The sequence below is a fragment of the Salvelinus namaycush genome, chromosome 26 (genome assembly GCF_016432855.1).
Source record: "Salvelinus namaycush isolate Seneca chromosome 26, SaNama_1.0, whole genome shotgun sequence".
NCBI lineage: Eukaryota > Metazoa > Chordata > Actinopteri > Salmoniformes > Salmonidae > Salvelinus > Salvelinus namaycush.
The window spans coordinates 11,502,705-11,525,336 of NC_052332.1; the positions used below are offsets into that span (position 1 = coordinate 11,502,705).

The 22,632-nt window shown below is 43.1% G+C and overlaps 1 protein-coding gene and 1 non-coding gene across 6 annotated transcripts; both read right to left on the minus strand.

The window, feature by feature from the left end:
* Positions 1 to 5,461: 5,461 nt before the first annotated feature.
* On the minus strand, positions 5,462 to 20,555 carry LOC120021287 (nucleolysin TIA-1). 5 transcript variants are annotated; one of them, XM_038964980.1, is made up of 12 exons: positions 20,303 to 20,555; positions 14,106 to 14,202; positions 13,292 to 13,390; positions 11,711 to 11,765; positions 11,383 to 11,470; positions 10,944 to 11,019; positions 10,559 to 10,667; positions 10,322 to 10,417; positions 8,622 to 8,706; positions 8,365 to 8,488; positions 6,435 to 6,580; positions 5,462 to 6,254 (listed from the first exon to the last, which is right to left on the minus strand). In XM_038964980.1, exons 1-12 carry the CDS (start codon positions 20,329 to 20,331, stop codon positions 6,116 to 6,118), a joined length of 1,143 nt encoding a protein of 380 aa, XP_038820908.1. In that variant the 5' UTR covers positions 20,332 to 20,555; the 3' UTR covers positions 5,462 to 6,115. The 5 variants fall into 5 exon arrangements, with proteins under 5 accessions (XP_038820908.1, XP_038820907.1, XP_038820906.1 ...); XM_038964979.1 differs by having other exon boundaries at positions 6,435 to 6,583; XM_038964978.1 differs by having other exon boundaries at positions 8,338 to 8,488; positions 20,303 to 20,554.
* A 143-nt stretch (positions 20,556 to 20,698) lies between these two features.
* trnag-ccc lies at positions 20,699 to 20,769 on the minus strand. Its single transcript has one exon. It is a non-coding gene; the product is annotated as a tRNA-Gly (tRNA).
* Between the last annotated feature and the right edge of the window lie 1,863 nt (positions 20,770 to 22,632).

Below are 22,632 nucleotides of genomic sequence, written 5' to 3' on the forward strand. Positions count from 1 at the left end.
TGCATTCAATTGAATTTACAACAGGTGGACTCCAAGTTGTTGAAACATCTCAAGGATGATCAATGGAAACAGGATGCAACTGAGCTCAATTTCGAGTCTCATAGCCAAGGGTTTGAATACTTATGTAAATAAGGTCATTCTGTTTTAAATTTTTTATAAATTTGCCAAAATTTTTAAAAACATGTTTTTGCTTTGTTATTATGGGGTATTGTGTGTAGATTGCTGACGATATTTATTGATTTAATCCATTATAGAATAAGGCTGTAACGTAACAAAGTGTGGTAAACGTCAAGGTGTCTGAATACTTTCAGAAGGCAGTATAGGATGTACTGGGCCGTATGCACTACCCTCTGTAGAGCCTTACGGTCGGATGCCGAGCAGTTGCCATAGCAGACGGTGATGCAACCAGTCAGGATGCTCCCGATGGTGCAGCTGTAGAACTTTTGAGGATCTGGGGACCCATGCCAAATCTTTTCAGACTCCTGAGGGGTAAAAAAAACATTTCCCCATCTTTCTTGGTGTATTTGTACCATGATAGTTTGTTGGTGATGTGGACACCAAGAGACTTGAAACTCTCGACACGCTCCACTACAGCCCCGTTGATGTGAATGGGGGCATGTTTGGCCCTCCTTTTGCTGTAGTACATGATCAGCTCCTTTGTCTTTCTCACAGACCTACCACCATTGTGTCGTCAGCAAACTTAATGATGGTGTTGGAGTCATGCTTGGCCACGCAGTCGTAGGTGAACAGGGAGTACAGAAGGCGACTAAGCATGCACACCTGTGGGCCCCCGTGTTGCGGATCAGCGTGGCAGATGTGTTTTTGCCTACCCTTACCACCTGGGGGCAGCCAGTCAAGAAGTCCAGGATCCAGTTACAGAGGGAGGTGTTTAGTCCCAGGGTCCTTAGCTTAGTGATGAGCTTTGTGGACACTATGGTGTTGAACGCTGAGCTGTAGTCAATGAACAGCATTTTTGTCCAGGTGGGAAATGGCAGTGTGGAGTGCGATTGAGATTGCGTCATCTGTGGATCTGTTGTATGCGAATTGGAGTGGATCTAGGGTTCCTGGGATGATGGTGTTGATGTGAGCCATGACCAGCCTTTCAAAGCACTTCATGTATACCAACGTGAGTGCTACGGTGTGGTTGTCATTTAGGCAGGTTACCTTCGCTTTCTTGGGCACAGTCCAAGAAAAGCTCTTCAACACACTGACTTAAGCAGTTCGAGAACTTTGTAAGTAGATGAAATAAAAGAGAGCTCAAAGAGGGATGGGAGAGAGACATATGAGAGAGAGTGAGAGAGACCTTTTACATTTTAGCAGGCGCTCTGATCCAGAGAGACTTTCACTTTTGCACATCGGCAGATCTTTTTTTTCACCTAGTCAGCTCTGGGACTCAAACCAGTAACCTTTCGGTTACTGGCTCAACACGCTAAACCGCTAGGCTACATGCTTCTGGGGTATCAAAGATACATTTGACCTGCATCAGGTTGGCGATGTGCCAGGTGTACTTTGGGGAGGCAGATCATCATTCCTCAAAAACGCTGACCAAAGAAAACAAAAATATTTTTTTACCGTGTAACTTAACCTAAAGGTTAACGCTCACATTTGATTGGCTCTGAGTAGAAATTACATTTCCATGTCTTGTCTGTGCCTCTTTTCCTACCGGGTTGGGTAAAGACTTAGTAGCCTACGCTGCGTAATATTTTTTTATCTTATGCTAGCTAGTTTGTTACAAGTCGGTAAAAAAATATTTTATTGGTTTGATAGGTGGCAATGCTTCAACTAGCTTCCATCCAAGTTCCCCAGGCTTTCAGAACAATGTGAGCAAAGCCTGGCTATGTTAGGTTTATAGTAGGCTCATTTGTGGAGCTGTAGTTGCGTTAGGGCTGGGTTAGGGTTAGGGTTCTGGTTGAGGTTTACCTAAGGTAGTTTTGGGCAGCCGTCTCTTCTTGGATCCCAGGGACAGACGGTGCTGCAGGGAGTTGAAGAACACCTGGGGTACATGGAACACCAGAGCCTCCGGCTTACCCGGAGCCAACAACATCTGCATCGTCATCATCAATTAAACAAACAGAGGGGCGGAGGGCGGTGTGTGTGTGTGTGTGTGTGTTACTGTCAAACTGGTAATGCATGGTCTGGTGGATCCTCTCTGTAATGCTGCCTAGCCACTGCTGGAAGCCCAGGGTCACCAGGCTCTCATCCACAGGCTGGCTGCTCCCTGACACACACACACACACACACACACACACACACACACACACACACACACACACACACACACTCGTCATATTTAAAGAGATACAGCAATATAATAACAAGTTTTAATGCTCAAGAAGCTGTGGTTAATTAGATACTCGTAAGGGGCATAAATGCAGTGAGAAAGGTAGTGAGAGACAGAGAGAAAGACAGATGGACAGGACAGAGACAGTGGGCGAGAGACAGAGAGAAAGACAAATGGACAGGACAGAGACAGTGGGTGAGAGAGAAAGACAGATGGACAGGACAGACACAGTGGGCGAGAGAGAAAGACAGATGGACAGGACAGAGACAGAGAGAAAGACAGATGGACAGGACAGAGACAGAGAGAAAGACAGATGGACAGGACAGAGACAGTGGGTGAGAGACAGAGAGAAAGAGAAAAGACAGTAGGGAGACAGGTAGGCAGGCAGCACCTGGCTCCTTGAGTCCAGTAGAAACAGGAGCATCAGTACCAGGAGGTCTCCTCTGGCCCCCACTCCTACCCCTACCCCTATCCCTACAGGACATACAGCTGGGGGAGCTGGGGATGGAGGGAGGAGAGGGGACAGGGAGGAAGAAAGGAGATACATAAAGGAGTAGATGAAAGAGACAGTCACAAAGAAGAAAGAGAGGACAGATTGAGAAAAAACATGCTCAGGCAGCTCTCAAAAGAACATACAGGTCCTATTTCGATGAGGCATTCTGCCTTCTATTTGATGAACGGTGTGATTGGCAGGGCAACTCATCAATGACGTGCTCTTCCAGACGGCATCTCTTAGTTTTGTGAGCGGTGATTGGTTCAGGCAGCTGAGATGGGTTGGAGACACAAAGAACTGTGCAGTCAGCATTCCATTGTACACCTACAGTACAAATGACAGGGAGGCAATTCACTCTCTTACATACACTGCATTGCACATACACACACACCATAAGACGTAGTACACAAAGTGCAAAGATCACACACACCAATCCCGCTCCTAGGGACCCTTGGAGATGTAGTTGAGGAAACCTGTGAACTCTGAGGCCAGTTACTCATCGTTGGCAAAGGCACAGACACAGAAGTGGAGGCGGAAGTATGGAGCTGCAGAGCCAGGACCAGGCCGAGAGGTGGAGTCGGGTATGACACCTGAGGACCCTCTCACCTCCCCATCCCCATCCTGGGAAGTCTCCATGGGTCCCCCTTCCCGCCCACCATACCCCCTCTGACACTCTCCTGACAGGCACACAAACACAGCCCCCGCTCTGCCTCTCCCCTTCCCCCCAACACCTGCAGTCAGGTACAGCAGCCCCAGAGGATGACTTGGTCTACTGTTACATTTCACCACCAGATTACTTTTGTTCACCCTCTGGACCAGGGGACTCAGTAGCCAGCCTCCAGAATGAAACTCCAGAGGGAGAGGGGTGGTCTGCGCATGGCACCCCCATGGATTGCTTCAACAGGAAACAGGGAGTGACGGAATTGGAAACCTATTTGGAGAGGGTGTTGGTCAGAACAGCGGCCCTGGCCTGTCCTTTTACCCTGGGCGTGGCGACAGGTGGGCAAGACGAGATCCTGAGGTCCATTGTCGTGCCATTCATCCGCCACCATCGCCTCATGTTTCAGCATGGTAATGCACGGCCCCACGTCGCAAGGATCTGTACAATTCCTGGACCCTGAAAATGAACCAGTTCTTCCATGGCCTGCATACTCACCAGACATGTCACCCATTGAGCATGTTTGGGATGCTCTGGATCGACATGTATGACAGATTGTTCCAGTTCCCGCCAACATCACAAAGCCATTATAGAATGGGACAACAGTCCACAAACAACAGCCTGATCAACTCTATGCGAAGGAGATGTGTCACACTGCATGAGGCAAATACTGACTGGTTTTCTGATCAACGTCCCTACTTTCTTTTTTTATGGTATCCGTGACCAACAGATGAATTCTCAGTCATGTGAAATCCATAGATTATGGCCCAATACATTTTTCATTTGACTGGTTTTCTTAGATGAACTGTAACTCAGTAGAATCTTTGTAATTGTTGCATTTATATTTTTGTTCAGTGTATTTTGTTTGTTTATACCCGTAGTTCATAAATTCATGCTCAACAGCGTGTCAAAAATGTCTGTACTGTAGGTAGGCCTGCTTATATTGGCTCAATGACTGTTCAATTATTCCAGTTTCTGCTACTAACACAACGTGTTCTGATTTCAAAATCATTGGAACTGCATATTAAAAGTATGTAAGCTCATTGTAAACAAAAAAAACATTTAATTGCAAGACTGAACCCCGCTCACATCAAGCCTTTTAAAATACAGTAACGAGAACAGTGAAGAGATAGAAATATGAACAGTTCCCACAAGCAGTGTTTATACGTATCAGCATTTTAATGGGACAAAGCAAGAACACGTTGTAGCATCAACATAACCCCCACAAAACACCGCCTCAAAACACAAGGTCTGAAAAACAGCTCTTAAGGTCAGATTTTATGATAATAGGTTGGTTAAAATGAAATTAACTCAAAATAAGGCAAAACAAGGGGTCTCAACCAACGCTATTATTAAAACAACTCCATGGGGGAACCAGTTCAAAATTCTGATCCGTTCAAGGTTTTTTTAATCTTTTTTGTTTTTTGTTTTTTTAAACTATTTACTACTTTATCATAAATAAAAAAAAGCAAAAAAGTTCAATATTTAGGTTTTATACACAGAATAACTTTAAGTCTACATTACTTATCGGTCTAGCTCATTTTGCAACGCTGTTCTCTCTTCACAGGCCCCTGGAAGAATCAAATGTTGCACTGTCCTTATATTGTCATGAACCACCATTAGACAGTGCCGCGAATATGCCCACGTCTACTGTTAATGATCCCTTACCCCCGGCCCGCCAGTCCAAAAAAAACAAGCAAGCTTCCATAATGAAAATGAGTTTTTCCCCCCTCTATACCGCGTCAGAACAGTTTAACAGACTGTTTGGTTATTTAAATACAAAACAGTACACATATGTAAGCCCTGCTAAAATAAACTTTTCAAAAGGAAAAATAAAGTGGAAAGCAAAACAATTCAAAATACCTAGAATTTTTTGTAACATCAAATTGTGTGAAAAGGTAACTAAGAGTAATAGTATTGTGCAATATGTCTGCCTCGTAAAGAAAGAACAGCGGCAGTAATCCCTGCAATTGGTTTTTAGTTGAGATTGAAAATTGTGTTTAAAAAAAAAATCCACAGTTGACATCCATTTGATCAAAAAAAATGTTTTTTTTATAAACAAATAACAAAAAAGGTTCTTACATTTCACATGATTCATTGGTGTCATTGCTATAAACATTTCTTTAAAATGACAGTCCCGAAACAAAAACAGGCAAAGCGTCGTTTCTTAAACGATATCAGCAGTTGAAATTGTTCTGAAACAAACCAACAAGAAAAAGCAAATCCAAAAGTCGTCGCAGTTTATTATTTTTTTATCGTGTATTTTATTTATTTAATAGTACTTTTTAATTAAAAATGGCATAGTCCTTTCTGATTCTTGAGTCAATCAATCTGACACGGGGCCAAAGACCTTTGTAGGGTATGTGTGTGTCTGTGTGTGGACATGGGTGTGTGTTTGTGTGCATATATCTATATGCATGTATCTTATATCCCAGGACTGGGAAACGCTCCACCTCCGATGGATGACACACAAGCTTTATCTCCTCCTCCTTTAAACTTACATGTAAAAACCAGGATTAGGGGACTGGACAGGAAGAGGTGGAATCACGCATCCCCACTCCCCGCCATAGAGTTCTTAAATCGTGTTGTAAAAGACGGGGGAACATGTCCGCCCCGTGTGTAGGATCCCTGTGGTGGTGGTGGAGGGTAGGAGGCTGACGCTGGCCTGCCGGGCCGGCGCTGATCAGTGGGTGTGGTAGCCAGCGGTGCCCATGACGGACTGGTTGGCCAGTACCGCCCCGTTGACTCCCTGTCCAGGCTCCACCACGCCGCCATTACTGACCGCTCCAACGCCCGTCCACCCTGCACCCGCCTGTAAATGACTGCACACAGACAAGAGGTCAGAGGACAGGTGAAGGATGGAGAGAAAGAAGAAACTTGAACAACAACAAGACTGATCTTTAAGGGCCGCTGTCATTTTATACTAGTCTCATCCTGACATCGGGGCTGCATTTCATTCCAACACTTTTTTCTCTCCTCTTCAGTAGTTCATGAGTACTCACTTGAAGCCCTGCTGGTTCCAGGCCTGTCCGTAGACTCCGTAGGTCGGCACCTGCCATCCGTTGGGCACGTATTGGCCAATCTGCTGGGCGTTACCGTACCACTGGGCATACTGGCCGTAGGGCTGCGCTGCAAAGCCAATTTTGTTCTGCTGTGGAGACAACGATTAGACACACACATATACATTATATATATATATATATATATATATATACACACACACACAGTTGAAGTCGGAAGTTTACATACACTTAGGTTGGAGTCATTAAAACTCGTTCTTCAACCACCGCAAGTCGGTTAGGACATCTACTTTGTGCATGACAAGTAATTTTTCCAACAATTGTTTACAGACAGATTTAACTTATAATTCACTATCAGAATTCCAGTGGGTAAGAAGTTTACATACACTAAGTTGACTGTGCCTTTAAACAGCTTGGAAAATGCCAGAAAATTATGTCATGGCTTTAGGACCTTCTGATAGGCTAATTGACATCATTTGAATCAAATGGAGGTGTATCTGTGGATATATTTCAAGGCCTACCGTCAAGCTCAGTGGTTCTTTGCTTGACATCATGGGAAAATCAAAAGAAATCAGCCAAGACCTCAGAAAAAAATTGTAGACCTCCACAAGTCTGATTCATCCTTGGGAGCAATTTCCAAATGACTGAAGGTACCACGTTCATCTGTACAAACAATAGTACGCAAGTATAAACACCATGGAACCACACAGCCGTCATACCGCTCAGGAAGGAGATGCGTTCTGTCTCCAAGAGATGAACGTACTTTGGTGTGAAAAGTGCAAATTAATCCCAGAACAGCAAAGGACCTTGTGAAGATGCTGGAGGAAACAGGTACAAAATAATCTATATACACTATAAAACGAGTCCTATATCGACATAACTTGAAAGGCCGCTCAGCAAGGAAGAAGCCACTGCTCCAAAACCACCATACAAAAGCCAGACTACGGTTTGCAACTGTACATGGGGACAAAGATCGTACTTTTTGGAGAAATGTCCTCTGGTCTGACGAAACAAAAATAGAACTGTTTGGCAATAATGACCATTGTTATGTTTGGAGGAAAAAGGGGGAGGCTTGCAAGCCGAAGAACACTATCCCAACCGTGAAGCACGGGAGTGGCAACATCATGCTGTGGGGGTGCTTTGCTGCAGGAGGGACTGGTGCACTTCACAAAATAGATGGCATCATGAGGGAGGACAATTATGTGGATATATTGAAGCAACATCTCAAGACATCAGTCAGGAAGTTAAAGCTTGGTCGCAAATGGGTCTTCCAAATGGACAATGACCCCAAGCATACTTCCAAAGTTGTGGCAAAATGACTTAAGGACAACAAAGTCAAGGTATTGGAGCGGCCATCACAAAGCCCTGACCTCAATCCTATCGAAAAGTTGTGGGCAGAACTGAAAAAGCGTGTGCGAGCAAGGAGGCCTACAAACCTGACTCAGTTACACCAGCTCTGTCAGGAGGAATGGGCCAAAATTCACCCAACTTATTGTGGGAAGCTTGTGGAAGGCTACCCGAAACATTTGACAAAAGTTAAACAATTTAAAGGCAATGCTACCAAATGCTAATTGAGTGTTTGTAAACTTCTGACCCACTGGGAATGTGATGAAAGAAATAAAAGCTGAAAGAAATAATACTCTACTATTATTCTGACATTTCACATTCTTAAAATAAAGTGGTGATTCTAACTGACCTAAGACAGGGCATTTTTACTAGGATTAAATGTCAGGAATTGTGAAAAACGGAGTTTAAATGTATTTGGCTAAGGTGTATGTAAACTTCAACTGTATATATTATATATATACTTACATGTGTTATAACATACAATATACAGATATGTAATAGACAGTAATGGATGTTGTATGAGAAAGGGAGATGTTACCTGCGGTGTTAGCTGAGGCACCTGTACCTGTTGCATGGGGCTGGCCATGTCTGTGGTCTCCTTCCCCCAGTAACACTTCACCACGTGACCCTCTATGGACGTCCCGTTCACTGACACTATGGCGTGGGCCGCTCCCTCGTGGGAGTTGAACCTAGACCAGGTAGAGACGTGCGAGGGGGACATGGGTGAGACGGGGTCAGAGTGAGTAGTCAAATGTCAATGACTGCAGTCCAACTGCAATATGGGTCGATCTCAAAACACACTCTCTGAGTCTGTGGTCTTACCTCACAAACGAGTAGCCTTTGTCTGGGAAAACTCTGATCTCCATGATCTGACCAAAGGGGGTGAAGGTCTGCCTCATCAGTTGTTCTAAGGAGGGGAAATAGAGGAAGGTTATATACCTATCAGTCCTATATTAACACAATCACAGTGATACTGTAGCGAGGAGAGAGGGGGGCTACTAGCTATACTGTAGCGAGGAGAGAGGGGGGCTACTAGCTATACTGTAGCGAGGAGAGAGGGGGGCTACTAGCTATACTGTAGCGAGGAGAGAGGGGGGCTACTAGCTATACTGTAGCGAGGAGAGAGGGGGGCTACTAGCTATACTGTAGCGAGGAGAGGGGGGGCTACTAGCTATACTGTAGCGAGAGAGAGGCGCTACTCGTTATACTGTAGTTAGAATAGTTTAGAATGTCATTGTATGCTGTAGCGTTAAGATTTCCCTTCACTGGAACTAAGGGGCCAAGCCCAAACCATGAAAAACAGCCCCAGAACATTATTCCTCCTCCACCAAACTTTACAGTTGGCACATGCATTGGGGCAGGTAGCATTCTCCTGGCATCAGCCAAACCCAGTTCTTCCGTTGGACTGCCAGATGGTGATCACTCCAGAGAACGTGTTTCCACTGCTCTCGAGTTGGCGGCAAGCATTACACCATTCCAGGCAACGCTTGCGTTGCGCATGGCGATCTTAGGCTTGTGTGTGGCTGCTCGGCCATGGAAACCCATTTCACGAAGCTTCCGATGAACAGTTCTTGTGCTGACGTTGCTTCCAGAGGCAGTTTGGAACTCAGTAGTGAGTGTTACAGAGGATCTTTACACGCTACGTGCTTCAGCGGTCCCGTTCTGTATGCTTGTGTGGCCTACCACTTCGCGGCTGAGCCGTTGTTGCTCCTAGACGTTTCCACTTCACAATAACAGCACTTACAGTTGACCGGGGCAGCTCTTGCAGGGCTGGAATTTGACAAACTGACTAGTTGGAAAGGTGGCATTCTATGACAGTGCCACATTGAAAGTCACTGAGCTCTTCAGTATGGGCCATTCTTCTGCCATTGTTTGTCTATGGAGATTGCATGGCGGTGTGCTCGATTTTACACACCTCTCAGCAACAGGTGTGGCTGAAATAGTCGAATCCACTAATTTGAAGGCGTGTCCACATACTTTTGGTCATGCAGTGAATGTAATGGGGAATTGATCAAAATAAACAAACAAAAGGGCAAACAATTCACATGAAACAAATGCACAAGAATTGGCGGGAAACAGCAGAGTGTAGTCCGGAGAGCAGAGCGCATGCATATTGGAGAGAGATGCCTATAGGCTATATTCGCCACAAACCCCTCCCCTTCTTGTCTCAACATTTTCAATTATACTCAAGACACGTTACTGCCACACATAAAAAAAAAAAAATGCTTTTCGCTGGTGGCTGCAACTCAATAACCAGTTAGGCCTTTTTGCCACGCGCTCCCTATGAAAAACTTCTTCATTCGCCAATTTTCTCCAGTTCTATAATCAACTTTCTTTCATTGTCCAAAAGCACAATCCTAGTCATATTAGCAACCCATCCTAGTTTGTTGCATCTTTAGATTTTCATCTCGGTCACATACCGCGTGCATGAGGTGCACCGTTTCGAATAGTTTCCCCTTTTGGCAAACCTTTCTGGTCACATTGTCCATTTTCCTAAAGGAAACCCCGAGGTAGTTATATACCTGTAAGCCCTGCAGTGACTCCTCCACAGTAGACGGTACAGTTGCTGGGGCTGGACTGGTTCACTACCTCCTCAAACGACAGGTGCTTTGTGTTCGCTGCTCCACAAGGGGGGAGGAATAGAAGATTCGTTTAAAACTTGAATGACAATAGATAGACACTCTTTTTTTGTATCCAATGCCAGCAGGTGTGTGCAAGTCATTCTTTGGAGCAGTGAGAGGTGTGTGTGTCTAACTCACTCTCGTAGGTGGCTTTGGGCGCAGGGGGCTTCCTGGTGGCCCAGTTGGTCCTGATCTGCCGTCCTCCCAACCACTGACCTCCCATCTGTTGGATGGCATTCTCTGCATCCTACACACACACACAAACTCAGTCAGTTCCAATATCCACAGACTTTATAAAGCATGGTGGTAGTAATCAAGGTATAACCTAGAGTCTAAACCTGATCTACACCAAAGTAGCAAATGAACTACAGAGTGGTATATGCTTGGCTAAACATTGATGGCTGTTGTCTGAGGGGGGGGGGGGGGGGCGACAACAAAGGATCTTTGCGCCGACGCTAATGATTTCTTACAAGCCACAAACCCAAGAGTGAGCAGTAAGCTGAGGGTGGTGGGGGACACTCACCCATTTGTTGAAGAAGGACACAAAGCCATAGCCTTTAGATTTGCCAGTCGCCATGTCTTTCACCACCCGGGCATCACTACGAACAGACAGAAATACTACTGTTAGCAAGACTATAGCCGGCTATAGCACGGAATCAATCCTATGGAGCAGTGTTTCTAGGGAGTTTTCCCTTGCCACCGTCTCCCTGGGTTTCTGTCCAGGGAGGTATCGCCTCACGTTGCTGAAAAGCACTTGATAAGTAGGATTCTAAGAAGTGTTGTGAATACTTGCTTCTTGAGAGATACGCGAAAAAGATCTGTAGAGAACATATTTGACAGATGAATGCTGTGAGTACAGGTTGTTCTCTTCTGTTCAATCAATAGTCACAATCTTCGTAGTGTTTTGAATAAGCATAACTGAGATAATAACTTGGGTAAGGAGAAGCAGAGAGAACACTCACGATATCCTCCCAAAGGGGGCAAAAGCAGCTCTGATGTCATCCGTGGTGATTTCAGGACTGAGGTCTCCGACGAAAACGTGGAAGTGATCTGAACACAGAATCATATGTATAATACGTTTTTTTATATAGCCAACTCATTTTAGGCACTAATGCTAACAATTCTTGGAATATTCTCGGACAACATAAATGTGCTCTGAATGCACAGTCTAGCCCCCCCCCCGCCCCAAAATAAACATCTTAAGTTTCCATGCTTTATACAGGCGCTACACTCCTTTGAAACACAGTTAGGTACGGGCCGTGTCAAAGTATTTAGGGAGATATTGCTCACTGCTTGTGTCTTTCTTCTGGCTGCTAGGGGTTGTGGCCCAGTTCACTTTGACCTCCTGAAGAAAAGAAAGAGAAAGAGAAAGAAAAAGGAGAGAGAAAGAGACGGAAAGAGGGGTGAAAAGCGAGCCTTACTTGGACAGCACACGTGTCCGTCTGTTTGCCGATCAGAGGGCTTGTTGTAGTCACACAATGATAGAGGGAAAGCCTGCTCACACTCAGACTATGGCACAATTCAGTCTCACTGTCTAATCAATCAAATTTGGAACAAAACGTCTAGGAAGTAAAAAAAGGTCCAAATAACAAGGGACTTACAAACAAGTGAATTTTACGAACTTGTATTACTCCTCAAATGGTCCTTCATTACCTGTTGAGGATAAAATATTTTCAACTGAATGTGTCTTTAGAGATATAGTATAGTTATTATTTGGATTCTTTATGCAAAGGAATTTGCAAAAGAACACATTGTACACAATAATAATAATAATAAAGGGTGGCAGTGTAGAAGTAGAGGAGTGTTATTTGAAACGGGTTAAATGGGGGGACACTACTTAGAAAGATTTCACAACCCAACCAGGTTTAAAGTCATGGGACGTGCTGCCAATACCAATTGGCTATGAGAAGTCTTCTCCTCTGAGTGTAAACCCGTTTACATGGGCAACGTCCAGAGGCTTTGTCTACCAGTAGGATTAAGCGAGAACTCAGACCACGGAACGTACGGACAGAGGATGAGAAGAACCTATTATCTAGACACCCAATCTAGGACGGCAGGGTCAGCGGAACGGCACAGAATCCGTTAAAAAACAACACACTAGCAAGCTACATTTTGTAGTTAAATAACCATAAATTTTGTTGGGGTATCCATAACATCTTATCAACAGGTGTTTCATACAGTGTTTGAATTAAAGTGCAATCCCTCCTCCACGCTCGTTCGTTCAGCATTTCCCCCCAGGCCAAAGGAACAAGACGTTTTACTTCCAGTGAGACATCTGCAGGCTTCAAACCCAAACAAATGGCACCCTCTAATTCAGTCAAATTACACAGTGTCAAACTTCCCCACTAATTCAAGATTGGGGCCTGCAGTGTGTTCCTAATGTATATAGAACGCCATCTACGGAATATGTAGTATTATCTAAAACCAGACCAGGAATGGAGAAAGCTAGATTTTGGGATGAAGAACATAGTACCCTATCGTTGGAAGACATGCTACCACCCATTCAGACCGAACCTAAGTACCCTACAAAACTTTCTTCTGGTGTTGTGGTATTATTGACCAATCAGGAGACCCTTTCCATTCATGTCCTACTTACTGATGTTTCATGTAAACTGTTGGGGTTGAACGGACAACATGACACAGTGTGATAACCATGAGGCAATGTGACACCCAGTCAATGGGCCTCAGTCGCTACCCCTAGACACTTCTCATAGGTCTGCCATAATGCTCGCACACATCCGACCTTTCCAGACCTGCATCAAGTCAAGTGTCTGGGGATAGGGGCTGATTTGAACTTGGCTTCAATTCCTTCCTCCTGTCTTTTGGCCAAACCTCCCCAAGCCGACTCACCCTGTAGATACGATAGCTTACCTGACCCATTATTTTACGACCGTTCATGGCTGCGAGCGACGCGGCAGCGTGCCTGTGTTCGTAGAACTCCACAAAGCAGTAGGGGTCATTACCTGCCGTCTGGAGGGGGACAAGAACAGGGACTTTAACGTCAGAACTGGGAATTTCATCCTACCATTGTAAAAGGTAGGCCTAGTTGAGTCTCCCGCCTTGCAATGTAAACCATGGGCAGCTCTAGCTAGCCTATATAACTCAAATCCGTGATCATTCATCATCATTAAGAGATTGGCCAAACAAGACGTCTTTCTTCTATTTCGCGTGACAGACTCAGAATCCCAATATGAATCAATCGCAGAGGTAAGACTCACAACAGTACAATGTGTTCTTAAACAGGCTCCTGGCTAATATTGGTCAACGCTGTTGTCCTATTGGGCTAATCCGTCCTGGGGCTCATTCTGTGGGGTTCCAGATAAAGCAGTATTGCATAGGACAGACATTCCTCTCTGTCATGTTCAACAGGGAATTGTGTGGTCATGTATGTTTTTCTATAGGCTCTACACATTACATTTATGCAATGTTCTATGTGCTGCAGATCACTGAATAGGCCCCTAGTCATGGTCAACGTTTGGTTGGCACAAAACTAGAGATTTTTTTTTAAAGCAGAGGTAATCCCCTCAACGAGTCACATAATGCTAATATTATTATTTTTTGCATTTTCTCCGTGTTTGTTCTAACTGAACACGGCGCAGTGTTAAGTCATTCTGAGCAGAATCATAGGGGAATCTGATTGGAGAAGGTTCATTCCTAGACAATAGGAAGGTTGATTGTGACTCACATCTACTATCATTTTACAGCTCTTGCAGGGTCCGATCTGGCCGAACAGCTGCATGATGAGGGCTTCGGTCACATCCCGGGACAGGTTCCCCACATACCTGCAGCACAGTGACAACACATCAGCATGGACACCCTGGGCTCAGCAAATAGAAGACAAATGGATGCTCCACTTAGCAGACAATAAATAGACAAGGAAGTATGGTTCAGAAGATCTGGATTTAAAGGGATGGTTCACCACCATTCACAATGTTACTGAGGTATGAAACCGCCTGGAATCGTTTGTTATTTTGGGGGTGAACTGTTCCTTTAAAGCACAGTATTCTACCTCACAGCTAACCATTAGGAGGAGGTTGAATTGACTGATTCAGTTTTACATCGGGTAAATCCATTTGAATTCAATTACTTTTGGCAGCATCCATTTTGAACAAAACCTTGCACATATATTTGCTGATTGTAGAAGTGCTCAGAAAGTGACTTTTTGGGACCTGAATGCCAAAGTATTCAAGAGATAAAGGTGCTCAAAGTTGACAATGTTGCATACACCACCATACAGTGAAACATCCTTGTCTTCATCACTGGAAAACATAAACGGTTGAGATTAGTATAATTTAAAAGCTTACAAACAAGGTTGTCAAACTATTTATTATTTCTGGAAAACAATGTTTAATAAAAATTGTAATTTAACCTGGAGTATCTAAAAACTTGTAAACTTATAATTTTTCAAATATTCACATTTGTAGCTTAGACCCAATTTTACATTGCCATTTTTGTGATTCGCACGCCATCGGTTGAGACAGAACATGCTCTTGAATACAGGGTGGGTGTCATGTTTTAACTGATCAAAAATTGAAATGTCAACTTTCAAAAACGGTACCACAAAGATGGTTGGAGGTCCACACGTCAGAGAATGTTGACTTGAAATCGGAATATCTGTTAAATTATACTGTCAATCTTCTATAGGAAGCCCATTGAAATCATATGAACACAGAGAAATGGTAATGTATATTCTAAGTTGACATTCGAAGGTGGGTGGACCGACAGTCATCTTTGTGGTAGTACTTACAAGTTAATTTCAATAACAATTAAATTGTGTATCAGCTAAATTGCAGTGGTCTGAAGGGTACATTCTATGAATTCTATTTCTATGATTGAAATGACCCACTGTATTCAAGATCGTATTGTCTCAACCAATGACGGGCACAACACAAAAACACTAAAATTTTAGATGTGAAATATGTCTCTAAGCTACACTACAACATATACAAATATGAATTTGCTGATTGTGCAAGATATGTACACAAAATTATTAAACTTGCATTAAGAAAGTGACTTGTGATCCATTTGGCCACTAACAAATGGATCACTAGTCACTTTATTAATGATGTTTACATATCTGCAATATCCATCCCATATGTATATACTGTATTTTATCTATTGCATCTCATGGCCCATCCATACATTTACATATTCTTATTCCTTCCCTTTACTTAGATTTGTGTGTATTAGGCAGTGGTTGTGGAATTGTGAGACATTACTTGTTAGATATTGCTGCACTGTCGGAACTAGAAGCACAAGCATTTCGCTACACTCACAATAACATCTGCTAACCAGGTGTATGTGGCCAATAAAATTTGAGTGCTCTAGAGTGCAACCATTTTACTCGTATATGCGCCTAAATATTCTGCCGTGCGTCCGGGAATTGTAATTTAGGAGCACCAGTGTGCTTAGAAAAACGAAAGGACTCTAGCATCATTACCTCAAATATTTTTCATTGTGCTCCTAAATATTTGTGCGCACCTACCAACTTTTCAACACCTTGTAAAAAACATCAGCGTAGAGCCCTGGTTTACGTGGTTTTAGATAATGATGTTAAAGGTGTAAAAATCTATTCCTAGTCACACACACAAAAAAAAGTTGAACAACCGTTTGTACGTTTTTAAATGATATCATACAAAACCGTTTCGTTCCAGTGATGAAGACGTGGATGTGTGGAAGCCCATTCACACTTTTTTTTTTATGACTGGGATTTTTGAGATACCATGTCATAATTATGAGTTACTAAGTCATTATGAGATAGTAAGTCATTATCATGAGATAGTAAGTAAGTCTGGATCACAGACATTGAATAGTCCTGCAGGGGCAATCTGGAATTCAAACAAAGCACTTCCCCGCCACTAAGAACGGGGCAGGAGAAATGTAACCACTCTCAAATACATAGACGCAAGGACTTTCACATACGGATGCAAGTACTGACCATCCATGACATCAAAATTATAGTTTTAACCATGTTTTGAAGCTAAACAGTATGTTTACAACTACATTGTTCAAAAAAAAAAGATTGGAGTACAACAAGACTATATTCTGGGTTCTGATGGGGTAAGACTGTTGCTCATGAGGTTCTGATGGGGTAAGACTGTTGCTCCCAGCCCCCTAAGTTACACTCAAGGTCTATATGAACAACTTAAAAAGTCCAAAAATGTATGTACCAATCCCAGATCGCCCTTTTACAAACGGACACTGTATAGCTTCAAACCATGGTTAAAACTATCATTTTAGAGTCCTTGCGTCTATGTATTTGAGAACGGCTACATTTCTCCCGCCCCATTCCTCAGCTGTTAACCAAATAAAGTAGCAGGGGAATGCTTTGTAATTGTTTGAATCAATGTCCATGATCCAGACATGCATATCTCATAATAGTGACTTAGTATCTCAATTATGACCTACTATTAGGGCTGGATGATATGGCCTAAAAATCTTCTTTTTTTTCTCTCCCAAACTTAGGGGCGATTCACCATATACCAGTGCATTTGGAAAGTATTCAGACCCCTAGACCTTTTCCACATTACGTTACAGCCTTGTTCTAAAATGGATTAAATTGTTTTTGTCCCTCAATCTACACACAAACCCCATAATGACTAGGAAAAAACTGGTTTGCAGAATATTTTAATGTATAAAAAAAAAAAAACTGAAATATCACATTTCCGTAAGTATTCATACCCTTTACTCAGTACTTTGAAGCACCTATGGCAGCGATTACTGCATCGAGTCTCCTTGGGTATGATGCTACAAGCTTGGCACACCTGTATTTGAGAACTTTCTCCAATTCTTCTGTGCTGATCTCAAGCTCTGTCAGGTTGGATGGGGAGCTTTGCTGCACAGCTACCTTCAGGTCTCTCCAGAGATGTTCGATCGGGTTCAAGTCTGGGTCACTCGAGAACATTCAGAGATTTGTCCCAAAGTCACTCCTGCGTTGTCTTGGCTGTGTGCTTAGGGTCGTTGTCCTGTTGGAAGATGAACCTTCGCACCCAGTCGGAGGTCCTGAGCGCTCTGTAAAGGGTTTTCATCAAGGATTTCACTGTACTTAGTTCCGCTCATCTTTGCCTTGATCCTGACTAGGTGTCCCAGTCCCTGCCGCTGAAAAAAATCCACACAGCATAATGCTGCCACCACGCTTCACCGTAGGGATGGTGCCACGTTTGCTACAGACGTGACTCTTGGCATTCAGGCCAAATAGTTCAATCTTGGTGACATCAGACCAGAGAATCTTGTTTCTCATGGTCTGAGAGTCCTTGAGGTACCTTTTGGCAAACTCCAAGCAGGGTTTCATGTGCCCTTTACTGAGGAGTGTCTTCCGTCTGGCCACTTGGGTTCTTGGTCAATTCCCTGACTAAGGCCTTTCTCCCCCGACGGCTCAGTTTGGCCGGGCGGCCAGCTCTAGGAAGAGTCTTGGAAGTTCCAAACTTCTTCCATTTAAGAATGATGGAGGCCACTGTGTTCTTGGGGACCTTCAATGCTGCAGAAATGTTTTAGTACCCTTCCCCAGATCTGTGCCTCGACACAATCCTGTCTCGGAGCTCTACGGAAAATGACTTTGACCTTGTGACTTGGTTTTTGCTCTGACATGCACGGTCAAGCTTATATAAAACAGGTGTGCCATTCCAAATGATCTCCAATCAATTGAATTTAGCACAGGTGGACTCAAGGATGATCAATGGAAACAGGATGCACCAGAGCTCAATTGAATCTCATAGCAAAGGGTCTGAATACTTACAGTACCAGTCAAAGGTTTGGACACCTACTCATTCAAGTGTTTCTTTAGTTTTACTATTTTCTACATTGTAGAATAGTGAAGACATCAAAACTATAAAATGACATATGGAATCATGTAGTAACCCAAAAAAGGTAAGATACTTATTTCTCAGAATGAAAACTAGTTCACAATTCCTTATATAAATATGTATTTTTATGCTCATTGCCGACTAGACAGCTAGCACATAAGTCTGTGGCGAAAATTCTGCCGGTGGTACATGGTACTGCAATGCCTCGAGCAAAAGAACTGAGCATACATTTTCCACAATTATGTTCATTGTTACTCTAGTTTTAGTAGGGTCTGCTCTGTTCTACGTTTTGGGAGGTAATACATAAAAAGAGCATCGTTATAAACATTCAGTTCTCGTCTATTACAGTCAAATAATGTATCTAAGTGTTTCGGTGCGCATATAACTGAATCTGTTGGACCAAATCTCAAACACAAATAGCGAGTTTAAATTACTTGTTGTCAGAGAGGAAGAAGTTATCTTTTGTCGTTAGTTGTGAGTGATAGGTGGAGGGGCTTGGTCTCTGTGTGTGAAGGTGCACAGTGCACACAGCACAGAAGGAGCATAGACCAAAAAGACATAGAACACTCAAAAAAAGTGTTCCTTGCAATACAGGCATTTGGCACATTGCACTAAAACATTAATTCGATATACTTACTATCTCATAACTCTGTCTGGTACATTTTGGGGGGTTGTGGGAACAGGCTTCCATAGATGTCTCATGGTATGGTGGTGTATACAATATGTCAACTTTGAGCACCTTTATCTCCTGAACGTTTTGGCACACAAGTCCAAAAATCCACTTTCTGAAAACGTATTCTATGGGCAAACATGTATGTAAATTGTTGTTTAAATCAAAGTGGATGTTGTCAAAAAGTTATTGATTTCAAACGGATTTACCCATTTGGGATATTGGGAGTTCACGTCTTAAAATGGATACCAGCCCAAGCAAGGCACGGTATAGCCAGTGGCCACATGAAGAAGCCAACTGAGGTGATACTGAAACCAATACAGAGATGCGCCATACAAAGAAGAAAAACAACAGTCAAGTAAAGTTAGCTGGGCTGTTTGGAAACAGTAAACACCCGACCGTTTTTTACAGCTACTGTACATATTATTTGTAACATTGTCACACCTGAGATTTCGTGACTGTCACAGTTTATGTCTTCTGCGAGAAAAAGCAACATACATTGATTGATACAGTAACATTCAAGGTTAGAATTTCCTTGAGCTAGTAACGTTAGGCGCCTAGGCCCCAGAAACTGAAACTCGGCATCCGACAAGACTAGGCCACGCTTTCACATTGCATTACATTTATTATGTTCCTTAACTAACTAGCTAATAGCTATGTGCATTAGCTATCATACATGGCAGTGTTGTAGTAACAACACCGAAACTGCGACATACAAATGTTAGCTGACAAACCAAATTTGAATCTCAGATTTGTAGCGGTATGGACGGCAAGTTAGCGAACATTGGTCAACATAACACAGATGTCTGATTGGTCATTGATGTACGCCGAGCAATGTCGCTAGTTAAATTGTAGCTAGCTAGCCAACGTTAGCAGGTAGGTTATGATTTCACAGATATTGTAGAGTATGGTCACCGGTGTGGAAAGGTATCAGACTGATGACAACAGCATTGCTTCGCATAATACTGAAACTAGAGGCCCGGCATGCTGCAGACAAGAGTTAACGTTAGTTAGCAAGCAAGATAGTTAGCAGCATGCTAGTCTCTCTCGAATAACTGCTATTACCAACATATACAATAATTAACAGTTAACTCCCGTAGTATAAGCTAATAAGAACATCGCAATATCAATAAATGTCGAAATTCAAAATTTTGTGGCAACAGTGTCGGCAACAAAATAACGTTACAGCCTTTGCTTTGTCTAAAAAAAATGGACACGTCTGACATGTTAACTAGCTAAGTTAGCCAGTGCGGCTGGCTCACAACTAGAAAACAGGAGGGTGGAGAACTGACTGACATGACTATTACGGATCACATATTATGAAAATGCAAATGATACATGCACCGCTACATGATGATACTTAAAATAAACGGTCAGTCGGCTAGTTAGCTTGCCGCTATTCATACATACAGAGTCTTGGGTTGTTCGTCGTCCATCATATTTTCCGACGAGGTGTGAGCTCGAACCCTGAGCGAAAAATCCACGTGTGTCGTATTCTATGATGACCTTGGATTCTTGCTCCTTTCCCGTATTTTGCTGATGTCAACTGAACAATATCCCGAAAATGTTTTAATGCGCAGTAAATAGCTCCGCCACCCCTGCTAACTTCAATGAACAATGGAAAGGCGACATAAGATGGCGGAGAAAGAGAGCGGATATACGGCTTCGCATGCGCACTGTGGCTTCGTTGAAGGCACTGGCAGAATGGCCAAAATCATATTTGTGCTACAGATGGCATGGTTTACATTTGGTTTTATGTGCATTCAAAATGTAGGACAAAATTGGGATAAAATGTACCAAACCACTTGCGCCGCCCGGGAATCGAACCCGGATCGCAAGAATGGGAATCTTGCATGATACCACTACACCAGCGGCGCGATACAATGTTCTGCCTTTTTCTGTTAAAACATCAGTTTTGCCCGCGGGCTCTCGGGTGCGTTAACTGCGCCAGTCGCGAGTGGATGGGTTATGTCAAATACTGTATGTCCTTTAGTTCACATGCAGCATTCCATCACAATGTTTTACATAATCAAATAGGACATCGGTCACTTTTCTTATTCATAATTTATTTCAACATATGTATAAAAACAAATAAGACATCATTTAAAATAACCACACATTGGATTGGAAATATGGAGGTAGCCAGCATAGATATAAAACAGTTATATCTTCTATGGTAGCTACACCATGCACTCTGATCCAATTGTTTTAAAGGTGAACTATGCAGAAATCACTTCTCAATTTCCTGGTTGTTAAAATTCTAATAGTTTGCCTAATTTCAGTTTATGTGACAAAACAAGCAAGTATAGTGTATAGAATCATTGTACCATTTAAACCACTATGAAATATATTTTCCATAACCACAAATATTGTATTTTCAGCTGTTTGAAGCTGGTGTACAAAACCGAAAGTAAAACTTAAGAACGGGAAGCATAGACACAACACACATAGAACAGATACTGCTTCTGGGACGTGCTTTAAATGAAAATGACAGATCTATAACTCACATTTCTATGTGAATTTTGTAAGGTCACCCAAAAACGTACATATTGCAGCTTTAAATCCTTGAGGGAGCCTGAATGGCAGTGTACTGCACAAACATCTGGGAAAAGTGGAAGAAATTAAGTGAAATTGCATTCAGGTCAAAAGTAGTGAACTACATGAGGGATAGGCCAGGGTGTCCATTCCTTTCAGACACAACCTAGTAGTCCCTCATCTAGGGCAGCTGTGGTGGACCTGGGCCCCTTGCTGCAGCTGGAAGGAGCACAGAGCCTGCAGAGGCTTCAACAGAACCTGGAGGAGCTGCGGCTGCAACGGAGACAGGAAGAGGAAATGACAAGTCACATACAGTGACAGGAGCACAGGTTAACACACCCTGGACCTGGCCCTGTTCAGGAAGGTTGTTGTAAAGGGCCCTCCGGCATCATGGTGTGGGTCTGTGGCGGCCTTATGCGCAGAAGGTTAAGGCTGCCCTCAGAACAGCCTCAATACGTCGGGGAATGGACTCTATGTGCCACGGGGAAGCTGGCCCATGTTGACTCCAATACACTGGATGTCCTTTGAGTGGTGGACCATTCTTGATACACACAGGAAACTATTGAGTGTGAAAAACCCAACAGCGTTGCAGTTCTTGACATAAACCAGCGAGCCTGGCACTTACTACCATACCTCGATCAAAGGCACTTCAGTTTGTTGTATATATGTCTCAATTGTCTCAAGACTTAGAAATCCTTCTTTAACCTGTCTCCTCCCCTTCATCTATACTGATTGAAGTGGATTTAACAAGTGACATCAATAAGGGATCATAGCTTTCACCTGGATTCACCTGGTCAGTCTATGTCATGGAAAGAGCAAGTGTTCTTAATGACTTGTACACAGTGTAGGTCTATATAGTACCCACCTTCTGGTATAGCTTAATTCCTCTCTAGCATGGACAGGGTGACAGCAGCACACTCCAGGGTGGACAGACAGATGTTAGAGGGCTGAGAATGAATACAATACTGGCTGGTCTGCTCACTATTGTTCAACTGTACCTGAAATACTCAACACAGCAGACTCCATTTCAACACTACAAATAATCAGACCACGGCCAAATATAAACTCAGCAAAAAAAGAAACGTTTATTTATCAGGACACTGTCTTTCAAAGATAATTCGTAAAAATCCAAATAACTTCACAGATCTTCATTGTAAAGGGTTTACACTGTTTCCCATGCTTGTTCAATGAACCATAAACAATTA